General features: G+C 40.5%; 1 protein-coding gene across 2 annotated transcripts in view; it reads left to right on the top strand.

Moving 5' to 3' along the window:
- EBF2 (EBF transcription factor 2) overlaps nt 1–20229 on the top strand; it is a 195708-nt gene extending 175479 nt beyond the window's left edge. The window contains exons 12-16 of one of the 2 annotated variants that reach the window (XM_070416619.1): nt 149–214; nt 321–498; nt 2074–2259; nt 11955–12056; nt 17462–20229. In XM_070416619.1, the coding sequence (XP_070272720.1) occupies nt 149–214; nt 321–498; nt 2074–2259; nt 11955–12056; nt 17462–17493 (564 nt within the window). In that variant the 3' untranslated portion in view covers nt 17494–20229. Of the gene's footprint in view, nt 1–148; nt 215–320; nt 499–2073; nt 2260–11888; nt 12057–17461 lie in introns of both variants that reach the window. The other variant, XM_070416618.1, reaches the window with a different exon arrangement.
- Nucleotides 20230–21884: the final 1655 nt, after the last annotated feature.

The following is a 21884-nucleotide window of genomic DNA, read 5'->3' as shown; positions in this document are numbered from 1 at the left end:
ATTCTACCTCTCAGACCAAACATAGGACCCCTTGGCTAGTTATTTACATTTTAGGGGGATGTCTGGATGTTTTATTTTTATATGTAGTTTTCCTTTCTGTTTGCCATTTGGGGTTCTTCCTTTGCGTACACCCCACTCTCTTTTCTAGGAAATGCTGTTGAAAAGAGCTGCGGATCTCGTGGAGGCCCTCTATGGCACACCACACAATAACCAGGTTAGGAGCTCACACCCTATACTTGATACTGCGTTTGACTCCTGATGAAATGCTCACCTCAACCTGCCACTGTGCAGGACGTGATTTTACCCCCTTGTCCCCGCAGGACATCATTTTGAAGCGAGCCGCAGATATTGCTGAAGCCCTCTACAGTGTCCCCCGGAATCCCAGCCAGATCCCAGCTCTCTCCAGCTCTCCAGCTCACAGTGGCATGATGGGCATCAATTCTTATGGCAGCCAACTTGGGGTCAGCATCTCAGAGTCAACACAGGGAAATAATCAAGGTACTACCTTTCTCGGAGTCAAAATCCAAACAATTTATACATTTAAAAGGTTAGTCTGCTTGAGTGCAAGGAGCTAAAGTTTGGTTTAGATACCATCAAAAGAGTGTGTCCCCAGATAAGCAATGCAATCACATACTATTGGGTTAGCTCAAGATTATAAGTGGTGTGTTATTAGATTTTGAGTTTTTTTGGTAAAAGGTAGAATGCCTTTACCTGGAAATACTTAAGGACCAGACTGACTATTATGATTTTAGAAAAGCTTAGGGTTACTGAATCAGATTTACAGGTATTATTTGAATAAAATTTATACTTCTACCATTGTGATTATCAGACTGAATAATGGAAAGAAGCTGACTTATTGACATTATTGTTTGTTATACACAACTCTCTCTTCCTAGTAACCAAGGGTGAATGGCTTGGTTTTATTTGGCAACTTCTTTTTGTGTATTACCTCAGATACAAAAAATAGCAACCAGTTTATACAGTTAATTGTGCTTTTACATGTAAAGTATATCATGTAAATAATTTTGTCATTGATGGTGAAAGGTGCTAAATTTGTCATAAATCATTTTTAGATGTAAATAATCTTAATAATGTCTCTAACCTTGAGGTAATTTTATTTCTAATTTTGTTCACCCATTGGATGGAAACTCCTCATTCCTATGTCCTGGGTGATTTCTTGCAGAAGGGCGGGTGGGGTATAATATTACTTTTTTTTCTTCGAATTTTGGTTATTTCCTAAATAGTTCTAGAGACAGTTTCCTCACAGTGGGTGACTTTAGGATAGGTTAGGTGATGTCTCTGAGCTAGGATTTTAGAAGTATGAGGAGGACTCACTGTCCCTTCCCTTATCCCTCTTAGAGGCTGAATTTACCCAAACTCCACTGCTGATGTTTCCAAGTCTTTGGTCAAAGAACAGCACATTTAAATGAGCTTATCAACACTTTTTGAATGAAAATGTTTCCCACCCCCACCCAGGGCATGGCAACAAATTTGAACATTCCCAAAGCTGTGACATGTAGAATACTAGTGGCCCTTGAGGTGTTATCAGAATGCCTTTTCCCCACCACTCCCAGAACAGATGCTATGGTGTGTTTAATTTGGGAAATACTAGGTTAGCAAAGTTAAATTAGTTTAGGTATTCTCTAGGTCCCTCATATGCCAATCTTCAAAGAATGGCTACAGTATGCAACACCTGCCACACTTTGTTTGACCACACAATGTTTTTCTCAGTGATACTTATTAGTATCTCATAGGGCTCTAGTGTTATATGAAATATGATTTGGGAGATGTCAGTATACACTGCCATTAGTCATTCCTTGGTATGAGTTGGTGAGGTTGACTGCAAATGTAAAAGCAGATGAAGGAGGGACTGCGAGGGACATGGCCTGGGGTAGGATGGGGAAGGGAAAGGAAGTATTAAAGGATGAAGGTAAGATGCGCACTTTCCACCCCGTCCAGGATCAGGTTGGTGGTGCTCTGTACTCTGGGCTGATGTGGATCTGTGCTGCCATGTTTGCTCTGCACTATGTGTGCACATTGGTTCGTTTACCCAGGCTTTTCTTGGTTGTCCAGGTTACATCCGCAACACAAGCAGCATCTCTCCTCGGGGCTACTCTTCCAGCTCTACCCCTCAGCAGTCTAATTACAGCACCTCCAGTAACAGTATGAATGGCTACAGCAATGTCCCCATGGCCAACCTGGGCGTTCCAGGGTCACCAGGATTTCTAAACGGCTCCCCCACAGGCTCCCCTTATGGAAGTAAGTTCCCTCTCCGCTGTCTGCCTCTCCCTGTCTCTGTCCCTGGGTTTTACTGTTCAGCCTTTTGAGGGAGAGTTGCCCTCCTTCCTACATCTCACTGCCCCATGAAGGAAGAGCCCAATTCCTTTCCTTCCTGCCTTTTGTTCTTTTCCCTTCACTAGACTTAGGCTCCTTTGGTTACTCCAAGTCTTGGGGCAGGGGTGGGGGGCAGATGAGGGGAGAGGAAAGAAGGGAAATGTTTCCTTTTTTTAAACATAGAAAGAGCATATGTAGCTTATGTAGATAGAGGAGAGGAATTCAGATTCCGTGAAGAGTAATGTATACTCTTCACCAGGGGTTTTCAGACATGATGTTTTACTTAATCCTCATAAGAACTTTCTGAGGTTGGTATTATTATCCCATTGTTCCAGGTGAGGAGGTTTAGGTGCACAGCAAATCACTGACTTACCTGCGACCACACAGCTGGCATAGGGCAGGGTAATCATTTCAACATAGAAGTTATGACTTCACGTTATTCTGTGCATCCCACCAGGCTCCCTTTTTACTGTGTTACATAGCTCTCTCCTCCATCCAGAGGAGTGATTTTCAACTCCTTTCATCTCATGGCACACATAAACTAATTACTAAAACTCTGCGGCACATAAAAAAATATATATTTTTTTTGCTGATCTGACAAAAAAAGTATAATTTTGATTCATTCAACCAGACGGCTATTGTTATGTTGGCTGTTGCCATTTTTTTATTTGACAATCTAAGGGAAAATAGGTCAGTGCCCCTGACTAAATGGTCAGGTATTGCATGTTTTTAAAATTCTTGTGGCACACTGTGTAAAAGTTGCTGTTCTAGAGAGATGGATTTGACAACTTGTGAGAGTGATACATGGAGATAAAACCTTTAAAAAAAAATTAAGTATGGTTGGTGTACAATATTACATTGATTTCAGATGTACAATATTTATATAGCTTACAGTGTGATTACCACAGTAAGTCTAGTCATTTGTCATTGTGCAAACTTATCATGGCCCAGCAATTCCACTTTTGGGTATTCAGCCAGAAAAACAAAACCACTAATTTAAAAAAATATATGCACCCTTGTGTTCACTGCAGCATTATTTACAATAACCAAGATATGGAAGCAACCAGGGCCCATCAATAGATGAATGGAGAGACAGAACCTCCTAATCTTGACCTATGGACTAGCAGCAAGCTAGATGTTCCAGGAAGTTAGGAAAACTCACTCAGCTTGCTTTCAGGGCTAAACTGGGAACTTACACAAGCTAAGAGAACATGTGCTTTTCAAACCTACTTAGGGGATACTTCAGGCCAGGAGAGAAGCCACCACGGAGAGTCTGAGTGATTGAGTGGGGTGTTCTTGAAATGTTAGATCCTGTGGCAGGCTTTGCAGCAGATCCTCCGTTCCCAGACTGGTTCCCTCATTCCAGGAGCAAGGGCGCATCAAGGTCGGCATACAGCCCCTTCCACCACAGCTCAGGAAGTGACATGCCAAGGATCTGGAGGCTGCCACTCAGCCTTTGGGTCTATGGTTCTCTATTGATACACATCCATGAGTTCTTTCTGGGATATGTGTTTGATTCGTCACACTCAGCACCCTACTGAATGTGATAAGGACACAGCAACCAGGGAGCAGAGACAGTAGAGGTTGGTTCTTCTAGTACCACTAAAATCTGATGACATGAGTTCTGTGTTGTATGATCCAGATCAATTAGACCAGAATGATCTAGAAAAACAAACTTTTGCTTGATTTATTTATTTCTTCGCGCTTTTTTTTTTTTTTTTTTTACCTTATCTTGTTTCAAAAATGGGGGAATTGTAGTGGCCAGATGGGTATTATGAAAGTAGAAGATAGAAAATATAAGAAACTGAGATAAAAGAAAAAATATGGATAGGAAAATTAGATGAAGCCAAGGACAGGTATGGATACCATTCGGTCATTCAAGGGAGCCATTATTTTGGTTCAGAGACTTACAAGATGGTAAAGCAAAGAGAGGAGCTATTTGCTATAAGCATTAGTGTCCACCGTATATTTTTAGTAGCTCAGGAAAAACTTGAATTTTCTGTTGCCAAGACCTTGTAGAGGTTTCTTCCTGCATCCTTGTGGAGAGGGGACCTGTGTGCAGAATGGATCACGTCGTCAACAGCCCCTACAAGTGGTAGAGGGCAAGAGAGCCATTATGTAAATAATGTCCCCTATCAGTGGTGACAACAATAAGAGGAATTCATAATTGCATTCCAATTTAACAGCCTATCAGGCTTGTCACATGTACAGTCCAGTCAGATCCTCACAACACCCTTATGATTTGGATATAATAATGGTAATAATTATAATTATTATAATTTCTCCTCTAAGATATTAATCATTATTAAATAACTTACTCAAGGATTGCTAATAAATAGCAAAAATGAGACTAGAACAAATCATCAGATTCAGAATACCAAGTTTTTAAATTATTCAATAATGTAAGAAATATTTCACATATTTATAATACATTATTAGGCTGAAACATATGAAATGAATATCACATGTTCAAGCATACATTTATGAATAAAATGTGTGTATTTGGTTGAACCATGTGAAATTGTCATTTTTGTAGATCAAAATTGGTCAAGCCCTGGTTGGTGTGGCTCAGTAGGTTGGAGCATTGTCCTGTGCACCAAAGGGTGGCGGGTTCAATTCTTGGTCAGGGCATATGCCCAAGTTGCAAGTTGGATCCCCAGTCCAGATGCATATGGGAGGCAACCCATCGATGTTTCTCTCTCACATTGATGTTTCTTTCTCTTTCTTCCTCTCTCTAAAATCAATAAAAACATATACAAATGTTAAAATCAATAAAAACATATATAATAATATAGTGTGCAGTGTAGGAGAAAGTTGGGAGGGAGAGGATAGATGGATGATAGATAGATAGGTAGATAGATATACAGACAAACATAGATAATGGATAGATAAATGAAAATGCCTGGTATTTCTATAATTCATTTGATAAGGAGGAACCCTTCCTATACCAGCAACTGACACCTTAATTTCACTACCCTTTCTTGATCACTCAATCCCATGCCACAGGAAAAATAATAAACTCAAAGTCTTCAAAGTAAACAAGACAGTGCCCTGGTTGGCATGGGTCAATGGTTAGAGCATCAACCCAAGGGTTATGGGTTTGATTCTTGGTTGAGAGCACATACCTGGATTGCAGGTTCACTCCCTGTGGGGGGCAACCAGTTGATGTGTTTCTCTCATGTCGATGTTTTTCTCTCTCTCTCTCTCTCTCTCTCTCTCTCTCTCTCTCTCCCTTCCTCCTTCCTTCCCTCCCTTACACTCTCTCTAAATAGCAATGGAGAAAATATCCTCAGGTGAGGATTAACAACAACAACAAGTAAGGAAGACAGCATACACAGAATAGAAAGAGGAAGATGCCCTGCCCAACAGGAGTGGGAAACATAGCCAAGAACCTCCTCCTAGCTCCTACTGGGTGTGTGTGGTCCTTGCACCTTCGTTTTCTGAGGGAGGGTCTGAAGGAGTTTCAGACTGAGAATGGGAAACCAAATAGTGCATTCATTAATTCATTACAATAAAATCCTCTACTGCTAAATTACAAAATACCCTGTGGAGTTCATCACAATAATAGCTGACCTGTCTTTCTAATTTCTAACCACTAAGTCTTAACATCTCTGGCAAATACAAAAAAAAAGGAAAGGATTAAAGGATTTTTATCAGTTCAGGTGCATGTGTCTGAAAACAGCATTCTATAATTTTCCATTTTATTTTTTAAACTAAAAAAAAAATAGTCTGATGTGGCCAGGCCAGGCCATGGAACAATCACTTGCTAGAGACATTAAAAAGAAATAAAGCCAAGTCTTTTGGTCAAGTTGACTTACATTATGGCCAATGCAGAGTATCAAAAACCTGCATCTTTACTGCTTTTGCTCTCACACAACTTCAAAAATGGCCAAACAGATGTTTTTTCAATTTCACATACAAACTTCACTTCCTGGCGGTAGCAGTGTGTGCCAAGTTCCAGCTCAGTGCAAGTTTTTATGGCTGAATTCTAAACCCCTGACAATAGGGGGTTATAATGAAATGCTGACAGACCCCTGAGTGCCAGCAAATGCAATGGCTCGATGCAAAGGAGGATGTGTGCCCACTGAGGTCCAGCTGGGACCGTGCAAGCCAATCAATCCTTAGAAGAAGAAAAGTGGTTTTTCCTTAACTCCCCATGTTCACAGAGATTTCTGGGCCAGGAGTGCTGGCCTTTACTTTGGCCTTTATCCATAGAGAGAGATGTCCAGAGAAATTCTCAATGGTACATGTGATCAACTTTCTCAAATCGGTGCACTCTGGTATCCCCAAAGATGGCCTACTCAAACTGCAACACCCAGGGCCACTTCTTCCAAAGCAGAATAGCCACCAAGCAAATCCAAAATTTTGGAACAAAATCCATAAGACAAAAATCCAACCTGTCCTCAGAGACTCCTACTTTACTCACATAGTCTTAGACCAGTGGTCGGCAAACTCATTAGTCAACAGAGCCAAATATCAACAGTACTTCTTCAAAATAGACTCGCCCAGGCCGAAAACCGACTTCTGCGCATGGACCACGAAGTTTCAATCGCACTGTACGCACGCCTGCACGTGGTATTTTGTGGAAGAGCCACACTCAAGGGGCCAAAGAGCCGCATGTGGCTCGCAAGCCACAGTTTGCCGACCACAGTCTTAGACTATGCCCTGAGCCTCAATACTTTTATATTTTCAAAAATAAATATCAAGATATTTGCTATTGTAGATTATTAAATGATTTTTATAGAAAAATTGGAGCCCATGAAAATAGTTTTAAAAAGAAAACCTACTCTCACCATAAATAAAACGACATTGTTGCCCTCGCCAGTGTGACTCAGTTGGTTGGGCATCGTCATGTGCACCGAAAGGTTGCCTGTTCATTTCCCTGTCAGAGCACATGCCTGAATTGTGGGTTCGATTCCCAGTAGGGGGTGTACAAGGAGACAGCTGATCGATGTTTAGCTTTCACATAAATGTTTCTCTCTCTCCCTCTCCCTTCGTCTCTCTCTAAAACTCAATTTAAAATTTTTTTTAAAACCTTGTTAACATTTTGATATATTTCTTTTGTCTTTTTCTTGAAGAAAGAAAAAATGTCCAATTACAATAGTAACATGCTCATTATAGATAATTAGAAAAGCATGTATATGTAAAAAGGGGGAAATTGACACCCTTTATTTCTCTGCAAAGATAACCACTGTTAACTTTTAAAGTACAGCCTTCCAGCCATGGATAGACACATTTTGAAAATTGCAGTGTCTGTTCTGATGCACAACTAATGAGTTTCTGCCATAAGACCAGTGAAAGAGGAGAAGGAAAGTGGCAAAATTAGCCAAGTCACAGATATGAAGCTAGGCTCCGTAAAACCTGTCGATGCAGGCCTGTGTCCTACACATTAGCAGTGATGTTTGCTTTGCAAAGTTAACTACAATCAACAAGCTTTCCCCAAGAATTTGAAAATTTATTAGTCTCTGCTTTTCTGTGACAGAAGGTAAACAGAAAGCCTATTTTACAGGAAGGAAAGCCTTAAATCTAAGAGAAACATTGACATCCAAGACAGCTATTGCTAAAAATTATATTATTCTTTTTTTTACCAAAGAAATAGAGATTTTCCATTTGTTTATTTTAATAGCTTTTACTGGTTTCTCTTACATCAAAAGTGATATCTGTTCATTGTAGAAAATTTTGAAAATATGGACAAGAAAAAGGAATAAGAATATTCTTAATCCCATCAGTCAGAGATATGTATATCATTAAAAGTTTGGATGTAGCCCTGCCCAGGTGGCTCAATTGGTTAGAGCATCATCCTGTACACCAAAAGGTTTTGGGTTCGATTCCCAGTCCGGGCATATACCTAAGTTTCCTGTTTGATCCCCAGTTGGGGTGTGTATAAGAGGCAACCAATCAATGTTCCTATCTCATGTAGATGTTTTTCTCTCTCTCTCCCTCTCCCTCTCTTCCATTCTCAATATAAACATATCTTTTGATGAGGTTAAAAAAAGTTTGGACATAAATCACATCCTGACTTTTGCTCCATATGTTTTTTAAAAAGTGGATTTGACATATGTTATTATTTAATCTGCTTTATTAGGCATATCTTTCCATGTCATTCAATATTCTTGTCCAACATTAGTTTCCATAGTGGTCCGTTTCATGGACCTTATTGATGATCACTTCAGTTATGTCCCACTTTTTCACAAATATAAAAATGCCCTTGCATCTAGTTTTTGCACATTTATGATTACTCCCTTGCAGTTAACTTCTAGAAATTAAATTACTGGGCTAAAAAATATGCACATTTAAAAACACAAATACCTTGGTACTTATTGCCAGAGTCCCTCCAGAGAGGTCACTGCCCCTTAGGAAAGGACCTAATTCCCTGCCCTGTTAATTTCTTCTTAATCTTTACCAACTTGATAACTGGAAAACAACAGCTCAGTACTGTTTTAATTTGCATTTGATTACGAATCAGTGTGAACATTTATAAGTCTTTGAAGGTCTTTTGGTCATTTTCATTTTTCGCTCTGTGACTTCCCTTTTGGTGTCCTTTGCCCATTTTTCTTTTGGGATGTTTTTCATTTTCTAATTAATTTACAAAAGCTTATTAGCGATTGAGGATTTAAACACATCTGATAATTATCACAAATATTTCTGCTAATTTGTCGTTTGCCTTTTCTGTGTGTGTTACGGAAGCTTTTTGTCCTGTAGCAAATCTACCTCCTGCCATTTTATGTAGACTTGAGGGTTGAAAGGATTATGTAAATTATATAACCTTCCTAATTTTTCCACTAGCACCTTAATAATTTTGTTTTTGCAAATAACTCTTTAATGCACTAAGATTTACTTTAGAGTTTAACATGAGGAAGCACTCTAAATTTAGTCTCCAAATGGTAGTGTACAGTTCCCAGGCATTTATTTCCACACTAATTTGAAATGTCACCTTTATTAAATTTTAATTCTCATATATATATATATACTCAGGTCTGTTTCTGGACTCTATTTTCTCCAAGGAGTTGTCTAACTATATTTATGCTAGTATAACACTTATTTCATTGATGTAGATTTATTATAACTCTTAATATGTTAAGATAAATGCCTCCTTACTACTTCAAAAATTTTTAAACAAAACTTTCTGTTTCCTGTAGTGTTGTTTTTTTAAACAGATAAACATAGAAATTATGTTTGTTGACCCTTACAAATTAAAATTCCTTTTAAGATTTTTATTATATTTGCATTAAATTTAAAACTAATTTGGATATTTAAAAAATATTTTGAGTGGGCATGGTATAGTTCTCTGCTTATTCAACTCTCAACAATTCTTTTATGCCATTTAGTAAAACTTCAGGTGACTCCCCTTCCACTGGGAGGCAGTCACATTTGATCTAATCAACCCATTTTAGGTTGGATCTGTTATGAGAAAAGAAATATTTGTAAAAGTGAGTCATATGTTGAATGGAAAATGGAATTGCACACACAGGTGTGTGTGTGTGTGTGTGTGTGTGTGTGTGTGTGTGTGTCTAATTCACATTATAACCGCCCCCCTCTGCTGTGGGGTATGAGGGGAGGTTCTCCATTGCAGACATAGAGATCAAGGCGCCATTTTGGAGCCTGCATGGGTCACACAGTATGGCAGGGATTGGACTGTGGTCAGAGTCAGGGCCTCTTGAGTCTCAGCCTTTTTCCGGCCTCTAATTCTGTGCCTCACAGAAAGGAGAGAGGTTCCCTCTCTTCCTTGCTCCTACACACATTTTATTGTTGCTAAAAACAAGATGAGAAGAGGAGATTTTGCTTGGAACTGTGACTAGGACTCACTCCCAGTGCTTAATCCTGTACCCTATCCTCTGACACCAGGGTAGCCCCATCTCTTCTTTATTTTCATCTTTAAGTATTACATGAGATTCTTCTGGGACTTTGTCTTCTTTTCCAGCTTTTTAAAAAAATTCATATTACTTGAGGAAAGACAGAAGTATACCCAGATGCTTCCTTCTGCATAGCTCTTTAAATCAGGACTACCTAAGGATAAACAGTTTTTAGATAAATCATTTTTAGTGAAAACTTGGTATGCAGTGTGGCTATAAAAAACATATTGGAGATATGCTGTATGACTGCATTATACTACATGCAAATGTGTGAACGTAGACTAAAGTAAATCTTTGTAATGAGAGAGGGGAAAGTGATATGGAGTCTTACATAGGACCTCAGAACATTTGACCTTCAATTCACCTTATACTTGTTCTTTGAACCATAAGTCACACTCATGTCCTAACTTTCAAAATTTAATTGTGGAGAGGCTGGGCCACTGAAGATCCGAAGCAGAAGTTAGTTAGCACTGCCAGCCTTTATTGTGGGCTTTGCTATGGGGTTTTCTAGTAATTCTTTTACCAAGTTATATGATTTTGACAGTTCAGGATTCTGGAGAGGATGCTAAAAGGAGTCCATGAAGCTTGGCCTTCTATTATAAATGCTATATTGAACAATTTGACCCATGTGAATTTCAGTTTACCCCTTTCTTGAGCAAGTTACACATAGAAGATAAAATTAAGACTACCTAGGGATAAGCAACTTTAGATAAATCATTAATCTGGCCAGTGTGGCTTCGTTGGTTGGAGCGTTGTCCCATACACTGAAAGGTCATGGGTTCAATTCCTGGTCAGGGCAAATACCCAGGTTGGGTGTGTACAGGACCGATATTTCTCTCTCACATCAATGTTTTTCTCTTTCCTCCCTTCCTCTCTATCTAAAATCAATAAAAAGATATTCTTGGGTGAGGATTTTTTAAAAATTATCTTCTTGTGTGATGTAACTTGGAGTATCTGACGTTAAGAGGTGGGGCACTTTATTGTGTAAATTGCCTTTATTTTATTTTTTTGAAGTTACAACACTTAGCTTTTGGCTTCCTTTAAGTAATTTTAACATTAATATTGGTGTTTTTCTTTCACATTACATCAGAGGAGGCTGACTCACAGCTTTATTTCCCAGGAGCTCTGCAAGTAGAGGGAGAGGGAAGTAATCTCCTAAATGTTAATAAACTTTTACATTTAATGAGGAAGTGGCCCATAGAGATGTCACTCTTTGAGAAGATGTTACCCCATACCTCAAAACTCGGGAGCCCTGAGAATTGCCAGGGAAGTAGATAGCTCCCAGACAGGACTTATTTTAGGGAGAAAAAGAGGTTTCCATTCTCGAGTAGATTTGGTGATTTTTTGGATCTTGGTCTCAATCTTCTCTTGTTGAGCTTCTACTCATGAATTAAGACCTATCATAATATCACATCCTGCTGATGCCTTCCTGACTCTCCCAGGCAGAGGGGCACTCTACCCGCTAGGTCTGCTTAGCTGTGTATGTTCCTCCAATTAAATTATCACCCTCTTGGTTGTTCTCCTTGTCTATTGCTCAGGGCAGGGGCATTGTCACATTCAACATTTTTAAATCCCTGGAATCTGGAACAATACCTGGAATGAATTAGTCATTTCTCAATAGCTGTGTAGGGTTATATGCACGGAAGAAAGAACTTCTCCATATGTCTCTCTCTAAAAGAAGATTGTGCATTTGCTTTCCAGTCATGTCATCAAGCCCCACTGTTGGATCTTCCAGCACGTCTTCCATCCTCCCATTTTCCTCTTCAGTTTTTCCTGCTGTCAAACAGAAGAGTGCCTTTGCCCCTGTCATCAGGCCCCAAGGCTCCCCTTCGCCCGCCTGCTCCAGTGGCAATGGAAATGGATTCAGAGGTAAGCCAAGGCCCCACGCTGGGAGTAAGTATGGTACATGTGCCACAGGCCAGCAGAGTAAGAGCAAACTGCACGGCCTTATGCTGTATCTCTAGCCAATTTACTTACAAAGAGATGCTTTGTTGTTTTCATGGTGGTACGTGAATGGCTTTACACCTGGGCTAGTACTCCATTCAAGAGCAAGATGGGGGAAACCAGAAGTTGAACAACTTTGCATGATCACAGAATTAACTGGTAGAGCCAAACATACCCTCCAGGGGTGTCTGGACTCCCCACACCTTGGCTTTTCACTATTTCCTAGTAGGGGTCTGATCACCAGGTTGGATGCTACATGGTGATGACCACTTACCTACTCATCTAACCATCTGCAGTGCGTACACATTCCCTTGGCACAAATGCACAGGCTCCCTCAGGAGCACCAGCCAGGTCTGAGAGTTCTGGCTATGTGCTAGTCAAATTGATAGCAGGTGCCTGATTGGGGTGTTGTAGAGAAGGAAGAAAAAAAGATACTGTGTCTAAGAACAAAAACTGATCACCCATCAAACCCATTTTGAGCAATGTCTTAAAATCTAATATGACGTGACGTAACACAAATGTGATGAGTACATGAGAATCTAATCATCTCAGTGTGAATGGGAGGCAGCTGACGGCAAAAGAACAAATTGGAAACTGCTGAATGTTGTGGATCCTGACGACCCACATTATTTTTAGGCTGTTCCCCATGTCTTGACATGAAAACATGCATGACCAGCAGTGTTGAATGAAACCAAAGCAGGCAGAGGTTTGGTTAACCTTTCGTGGATCAAGGCCTCTGCAGTCAGCAGAGACTTGGATGACCTGTGCTATCCCTGGGACGGCATCTGCCTAGGGTAGTGGTTCTCAACCTTCTGGCCCTTTAAGTACAGTTCCTCATGTTGTGACCCAACCATAAAATTATTTTCGTTGCTACTTCATAATTGTAATGTTGCTACTGTTATGAATCGTAATGTAAATATCTGATATGCAGGATGGTCTTAGGCGACCCCTGTGAAAGGGTCGTTCGACCGCCAAAGGGGTCACTACCCAAAGGTTGAGAACCACTTGCCTAGGGGCTTTATGATAGTGAATGGATTCCTGATCCTTTGGGGACACCTGTGAGGTTTCATCGCGGGCTGTGTTTGAGCAGAACTCTGGAAGGTGTGTTAGGTTTCTCTCCCTTCCTACCATCAGAGGCGATGGTGTCTCTTCGAAGTCAAGTGACTTAACAGAGAAACTGTCAAATGAGAACTAAAAGCCCAGCACTTACAAGAGTCCCTGAAAATTCTTTTTCTTCTAACTAGACAAAGCCATTGCACCTACATGCCACCTAACACGTGAGGAGTTGGAAACATCTGTGTATTTGAGGGAAATATATATATATGTTTATCCAGATGTCTGATTCATAGAGAAACAGGCTCATCTTATAGCTAAGTGTCTCCACATGCCCATCTTTTATCAAAGTAGTGGTTTCCATCTCATTGCTAGGGGACGTGTTCAGAACCTTTTCCATGACGGCTTTGTCTTCAGACTGGGACATGACAACAATTGCTGAATATTTGCTGTATCTTCCCCTTCTCCACAGCCACTCCAGTGATGATGTCTCCCCTTTCCATGTTCTCTGATTTTAGTCATGTCCCTTAAACCAAGTGGGGGCCACACAGGTCTCATTGGGGAAGTGTAGTGTGAGAGGCTCAAGAAAAGCTAAGGAGGACTGCAGGTGTGGGAGGAAGATGGAGGGATGTGGTCCTTTCCTCCTTCCAGGCAACTCTTGCAAATATTTTCAGTTTCACTTTGAGGGGGAAAAGTATAACTTGATTTCCCCTTGCCACCTTGCCCCCCCCTCCTCTCTCACAAACCATAGAGTTGGGGAAGTAGAGCTGGCTGTCTTAGATATTCTGGATCTGTTCTGTCCAGGGAGGCTCACCTGTGTGGACCACCCAACTCTTAGCTCGAAGCCAAGATGAATTTTTCACTGGCTCCCATGTCCTGGGATCTCCTCCCTGCTTATGGGTGTATACCCAAGGCTCCCTGTGGTGTTACCCAGTCAGGGTTGAGTTGGCTCAAAGAGTTGGAAAAGTTTGTGTGGGTCTTAGGGAGGCTTTCCTGTTGGGACAACAGCAGCAAAATAGTCAGAAGACCCTCTCTAGGGTCCTCAGCTGTGTGAGCTGCTTCTCACCACAGGTTAGAATGCTTAGGGTAAGAGAGTGGCTGAGGTGCACATTCTTTTTTTGTAAAAATATTTTTATTGAATTTATTGGGGTTACTTTGGTCAATAAAATTATATAGGTTTCAAGTATACAATTCTATAGTACATGATCTGTATATGGTATTGTGTGAGCTGCACAATCTTGATCTTGTCTTTAGGAGTGACAATTTAGTTGGTTACATGTAGGCACAGGCTTTGGGCTCTGGTTTCATTTCTATAGAATTACAATGAGGTCTTTAGCCTCTTTTGGATTCTACAATTTCCTCCAAAATTTTCTGGTGATTTGAACCTTAGAAGAAGGAGGAGGGCAGGGAGGGAAGGAGAAGAGAAGCACTTAAATTAGGATTGTAGACAGTAGTAAAAATTATGAAAATAGAAAGTAATGTGTGGAGAAATAAAAGAGAATGCTGAGGAGAACCTCAAGGGATATCAGCCATTGGAAGAACACTAGACTTTATCAGAGTTCTAGCTCAGCTCTCTTCCAGGCTATGTGAATCTATACAAATCATCATCATCTGAGAGCCTCAGTTCTTAGGCTGTTAAATAGAAAAGCTCAAAGCTATCTACAAGGGTTGTTGTGAAGTGATCTGTGTAAAGATCAGGAATGGTAAGGGACATTTCACGAAGACCAGCAGAGAGAAGGCTGGGATTGACAAAGGATGCCTTTCAGAGGCCTTGGCCCCCACTCTCCTGCCCCACTCTTTCTCATGTTGGAGCCAGTGAGAAGCTCAAGGCTCAACATTACAATGTCCATTGATGCGGACAAGGTTAAAACCAAGCTGACATTGAATGTACTACCCACAGTCATCAAAGGAAGGAATCTGGGATTGCAAGGACACCTCATATCTTCATAGACAGACGGTGGGAGAGTGAAAATAGGTCTAAGGTGGTTGGGCGATCACAGGCTGATGGAAAGGTTCTTCTCTAGCTTGTAAGATGAGATGCTTTTAATCATCTGCAGAGGACATGTGTGACTAATGCCCTCTAATACTTGCTGACCTTCACTGAGCATCGCTGAGCACCACGTGCAAGACACTGAACCAAACACTTCACATGAATTGTCTTGTTCAAGCCTCCCATGTGACCCAAGGGGAAGGCCACACCGTTAGCACCATGTTCAGTGAAGTAGCTGCCCAAGGCCACATAGCAAGTGACCGATGACTCGACCTAGACATTTTGACTCCAGAACTGGTGCTCGGACAGCCCACTATCTCTCTGGGCACAAGAATAGTGCAATTCCTCTCTCACCTTTCACCCATGCCTACTCCTCACCTGGACCAAAGAGGGATTATTGCTTTCCCATGAAATGCCAAAGGTCAAAAAATTGGACAACATGCCGTTAAGCCGTTTCCCTCCTCCCCCACGAAAATGCTTACCTTTTTTCTCCAATGAACTTCTGCTTTCTGTCTATTGGCTATGGTTTCTACCAGCAAACAGTCAGGGTCACCATGCAGCAGAGATCTAGCCCACCAATGCCCAACATGAGACTAGGAAGAAGGAAAAATATGTAAAGTCTGCTATTCTTCTGGCAAGCAGTGGAGCTGGTTCTTTGAGCGACTCTGCCCTTTTAGTAAGCTTTGTAGGTAACTCTCTGAGGACCTAGAGAAAGGAAGGGGCTGATGAGTTTTGAGTGCAATAGACAAGTTCAAGTTGAAACCTTGAGCCAGATTCCCTCTACCAGAGAGCTATACATGTAGTGTCATTGTCTCACCCTCCACCTCATCTCTCAGGCATTTACAGTTGATGAGTACAGAGTGTCAAGATAATATTATGCACTAGGCACCTGATTCATTTTCCAGCTCCCTCCAGGAAAAAAAATAAAATAAGAAAACCTCCTACACTCTAGGATAATTACCAGGGTTGCTGTGTCTCCAAATCATCAGGGAGTGTCCAGAATTGAACTGCCTTTATTGAAAAGTTACATTGATTCGATATATAGTAATACAGGCAAAAATAATTAAGGTTTTGCTAGCTGTGTAAGACCTTAATCCAGATCTCACAAGCATTCAATAAAGTCTGTATGGGCAGGGAAATATACGGCTGACAATTTTGCCCAAGAAGACTAGCTGGTATGAGAGGAAGTGCAGAAGGAGAGGGAGGAAGGGAGGGAGGAGTAGAGACAGAGAGAAGGGGGAGTAGGAACAGAAAGGGGAAGAGGAGGAGATGGAGGAGAGAGGTGAATTGGGGAAAGCAAGAAGAATTTTGTCCATTTGCTTATAAGCTCAGTAAGCACCACTCAGCAAAATGCTTCTATGCTAATTGATAAGCCCTAGAAGAGATATAGACAATATAGCTAAAGAATCAAATCCTAGATATAGTTTGAAGATTTAATGCAAGAAAATGATTCTGCCAGTTTCCAATAATGTGAAAAATCTATGGGTTTATCACCTGAAAGCCAAGGCCAGAGGGGTGCATCTCTGTGTGACTTCTCTACACTGTGCTGATGCTGCTTTATTTCCCACCTCAAGGGAAAGGCTTGGGCCTGATGCCACCCAGACAGGCTGTCCACATCCTCTTGACTACATGGAGGAGACGGTGCACACTGTGCTTGGGCGGGGGATGAAGAGTGGAGGTTGGAGTGACTCCCAAATTAAGAACTAAATTAAGTCCTCTATTCCAGTGGATCAGCATTTATTAGTGACCAAGCATCACAGGGCAGCAGCGAGCACCAAAGGAAGATGAGCTCGTTAGGGGAAAAGCTAATCAAATTTCAGCTAGAATGGGTAGAAACCTAGGATGGATAGAAAGTCTGATTTGTTATAAATGATGCCTCGTAAGTAACTCAATAGATTCAGCCCCTGGAGCATTCTCTCCTGTTCCAACTAAGTGGGTCTGGAACTGTAAAATCTAGAAATTATTTTAGCCTAATAATGAAAAATATGTCATACATATAGTACAATTTAGTTTACATGTTTATATCCACCATGTCATGTACACAACCCATTAATATAAAAGAAAACATAACTCTTGGCCTCCCAAGCGAAACTTCAACAAGCTTTGCTTGTACTTAGTGATCAGGAAGGTTTGGGGACCTCTGTAGGCTTTCTGCTAGACCAAACCTGATACCATCTCTCTGGATTGCATCAGACCTGTCAGTCCCGTCGCCTGCCCCCTCTCTGGGTTATAGCCTTCAATGTAAAAAACCTCAGAGACTCATTCCTGTGTCCTTCTTTTCTTGCAGCCATGACCGGACTTGTCGTGCCCCCGATGTAAAGAAGAGGAAGAGCTGCTTTCTTATAGCACAAAACTACTTACTCTGATGGACCAACAATGAAGAAAGCACTATTAGGTCTTTGGGGAGAGTTGTGCCCCCCAAATGAACGGATGGACAGATTTGGGTATACGAGGAGCTGCTTGTTACCTGGTCTCTCCTTCCTTGTGTAGCTCTGATGGTGGCTATACAAACTGACCCTCTTGGGGACAAGGACAAAAGATGTCATTGACGTAGTCAGTGCTAAAAGCAGAAATGCAATTCTTTGTTATGAACATTATAAGAACCACCTTCCTATGTTTGTAAAATATTTAAAAAAAATTGGCAAACAATTCAAGCTTAATATTTTGGATACTATTTGTTTTTCTTTGTAGGAAAAAAAAGTTGAAAGTTTCTATTTTCTATGAAGCCTTTCAGATACCAATTTAGTTTATGCAGAAAAAAACTGAACAAAACAGGGTACCAGCATGGAAGACTTTCTTAAAATGAAACCCGAATTGAATGACATGTTGTTGTATGTGTGTTTGCTTATAGTTTAATCTCTTTAAAAAAAGGGAAAAATTTAAAATGTTTTACAATTATTTAAATAAATAAACGTGTAACTTATTGTAAGTAGAGGTAGAAATTAAGACCTTTTGGAAGAGAGGAAGTTCTCTTTCTGATGTAAAATGAAACTGATGCAAACATGTAGTAACAAGTTTAAAAGATGTGTGATTATTACTGCAGTTACTTACTAGACTCTTTCCCCCTATCCTGCATCCCCTCTTTTTCCATCATTTTATTGACCCATGGGCAAGAACAGGTACCTGATGTAGATTCCTACAGAACAGCCCAACAGAAACAAAGATTCAAATCCATGCAAATACAAAATACTCAAGCCCATAAATTCATTCCCATTCCCATCTGCTTTCTAAATAGTCTACAAGTCCCTTTTAGTATTCACTCTGTGTGAAATTAAAAACAAAAACAAAAACAAAAACAAAAAAACTTATATTAGCTTTCAACATTGTCCCTTGAGCAGTGCAGAGATTCCCAAGTTTTAGTGCATCCCAGCTTTTCACCGCAGGGAACGAAGTCTCACCTGAAAGAAGAGCCAAAGCCACGTGACTTCCCCCACCCAGCCGCCCCTTGGGTCTTCACAGAGCCACGCACTCCCTCCTCTTGGGTTCCCTGGCTCAGCACTGAGGTAGAAGCCCCACAGAACTTCAGAAACAGGTGAATCTGTTCCTTGTACTCTTAGAATGTCAAGTCCTTTCTTCTCTCTTTAGATTTCCCCTCTCACGGCATTAAACTCTTTAAAAAAGTATGTATCCAACTTGACACAGTTTCCAGGCCAAGAATGGGATGGGGTATGAAGAGAAATGTTAAAAGCCCTAAATCCTTCTCCTGGTGTTAAAAAAAAAGGAAACCCAGATTTTTAGCAGGGTCAGAGATTGGGGACATCTGTGTCCCAGGCAGCCCAGTTACCCAGGGCTGCAGTGGGCTGTCCGTAGTTCTGGGAGTGGCTCTGAGGGGGAGAAACATTGCAGGAGCCTCTGTGATCCTGGGGATGCATCCAGGCTTATTTGGATTGCCAATAAGGATCTCATTTTTTTTCCAGGTCAGGGTTTTCCTTGTTGACTCATTGGCACACAATATCGTCTATACACAGACTCCGGTTTGGGTTTCTAACATTAGAAATTGATGCAGCTCTCATGGAAAAACACCTTTAGTGCATCTGAGCCAATTTTAGATGATACATGCCCACAACTACTCAACCCCATCAGTCTTATTTGCCTGTAATCTATTCTGGAATTACCCAATATGACCCAAATATTATTTCTATGCACAGGAGAATCCAAGGTTTTGGAGACCTGACATGCTCATAACTTTTGCTGACAGTCCCTCACAGTCAGGGCTCGAAGCGCCAAAATATAGGGAAACACACGAGAGAAAGTTCCCTAGTGAAAAATCGTATGGGAGGGGAAAGTGTGTAGAACACAAACATTACCATCCAGAAGGGAAGGCAGAACAAAGTCAAGCATGTCTAGACCTGGATTTGAGCCAATCCAACATAAGGAAATGTTTTTTTAAAGTAGCATTGCTTTTAGAATCTGTGAATTTTGCTCTTGCATGAAGATGAGTGCAGTACTGTCTTCAAAATGATTGTAGAATTTGTTGGTAGCTTTACACCGAAAAAATGTGTGTAACTAAATACCAGACACCTTGACCATTCAGCTAGAACCTTGGCAGCAACAGATTTATTTAATTGTATAAATGTGTGTAAGGATTATTTTTAGTGTACTAATAAATTTCAAACAAAGCTACTCTGTCCTGTTTAGTCATTGCTGTTGAATCATTCTGGTCCCAGGTTATTTTTGTGCCAGTTGGAAGACAAGTATTTCTATAGGTAACTACAAGTTCTATCCTATCTTTATAAGAGGAGCTGTGTAAGATTTTTTATTTAAAGGGACAATTTACTTCATTATTTATCTCACTTTTTTTTGTTATAACATCATATTTTTCCCCAGTTTTTCTTTGCACATTTCAATATGCATGGTTTAAAAACCATTATCTTCTCTACCTTTTGTACAGTAAGGTCTCATTTTCAAACTGTATAGTTACCTTTTTCTCATTTTGCTTTGTCAGTTATATACGGTATAAAGTTGCTATGCACAGAGCTTTTTGTAAAGACAGCTTTTTTGTTTACTGTTTTTAATGGTCTTACTTATGAAAGAATATCTTGTTTGTAAAATGAATATGCCTACTTCAGTTTTAAACTTTAAATTATCCTAACAAAAAATAAAATTTTTGTACTGTAAAAATATTTGGAACATTGCCTTATTTTTTGAAATGGGAAAAACTTTAAGTTTGGGTTTTTTTCCTTAACTTTGTAGATTTTCTCATAACTGCTAGTCCCTGAGCTCTGGTTGAGGAAATCTTACTGTAGCTTTTGCTTACATGGCAAGTGTTCTAAGGAACTCACATAGAGGAGAGAATATTTTTGACTTTAGATAATTTTCTGTATGTATTTATCTATATATCCACCAGTCAAATTCCTTCATAAAAACTCAAATGATCCTAACTCCTATGTAGGGCTTTCGTTATGCGGAATTATTGAGGTAGGTGGGTGGTCTACTTCAATTTGAAAGGGCTTGCTGAACAAATGTTGTAACTTATCCATCAAACACTGAGGAAAGAATTGGAAGTTGGCCACAAAAACTTGATGCCGATTCTTTTTAAAAAAATGTTTTTATTGATTTCAGAGAGGAAGGAAGATGGAAAGAGATAGAAACATCGATGATTAAAGAATCATTGATTGGCTGCCTCCTACACACACACACCCTCCGCCCGACTGGGGATCAAGCCTGCAACCTGGGTATATGCCCTGACTGGGAATCAAACTGTGACCTCCTAGTTCATGGGACGATGCTTAACCACTGAGCAAAACAGTCTTGATGCCTGTTCTTAAACCATAGGAAGAGAGGAAGACACGTGTTCCTGGAAGGAAATAGTCTATGGAAAAGGACTCGCACAAAAAGATAGAAGGGCTGTAGGAGTTCAGAGGAGACGATAATTTCAGAAGGTTGGAGTGGTCAGAGAAGTTTCCAAGGGGAAGAGTGGGCTGCAGCAGGCTTTCAAAAAATGGTAGTAATTTTGCAGTAGATGTTGCCAATGAGCACTACAGATGGGAAGGCCATTGTGAACAAAGACATGTAAAGGGAAATTCACAAAGCACATTTAAGAGAATGTGATCCTAAATATGAATTTCAATCAGACTATTTACAAACATACTTATAATTGGGTTATCTCATTTCTCTCTACAAAGATACAGATATCCACATAGATTGTTTTCCTTGTATAAGTGGGCGAGATGCCATTAGTAGGCACTAATCTGAGAAAGCCACTGTAGTTTTGTTTTTCTCTGTGGAGACTAACTCTGCCTAGATTGTGCTTTCCCTGGATCTTTGCATGACTCATGTCTTGTCATCCTTCAGGCCTCAGGTTAAGTATCATCTACTCAGGGAAACCTTGGCTGACCTCTGACCATGCAGGGTTCCCCTTATTCTCTTTAACTGAATACTTTTTGTATCTTTGTCATAATTTGTATTTATCTGTTATCTTTAGATTGAAATCTCATAAGAACAGGGACCATTACTGTCTTAGTGCTGCATGTGGAGCACTGAGTTCACGGCCTGAGGTTCCCAACAATGAGTTGCACGAGTGACTGAGCAGACTGAATTCTGATCCCTGAGAGCAGCTCTGCCTTGTTTTGTGGGAGAGGAAGCTAATAATCTGTCCCAATTGATAGGAAACAGCATCACTTTGAGAATCCACTTCTTGGTGACTATCTTGTTAGCCAACTAGTCAAAAAAAATGAAGAAGCGTGTCTGTAATATAAAGTGGCTGATTG

The sequence above is a fragment of the Myotis yumanensis genome, unplaced genomic scaffold, assembly GCF_028538775.1.
Source record: "Myotis yumanensis isolate MYYU_CA2020_CCGP unplaced genomic scaffold, mMyoYum1.0.hap1 SCAF_5, whole genome shotgun sequence".
Classification (NCBI taxonomy): Eukaryota; Metazoa; Chordata; class Mammalia; order Chiroptera; family Vespertilionidae; genus Myotis; species Myotis yumanensis.
The sequence above is the reverse complement of the archived record's forward strand: the minus strand, read 5'-3'. Positions and strand labels throughout refer to the sequence as shown.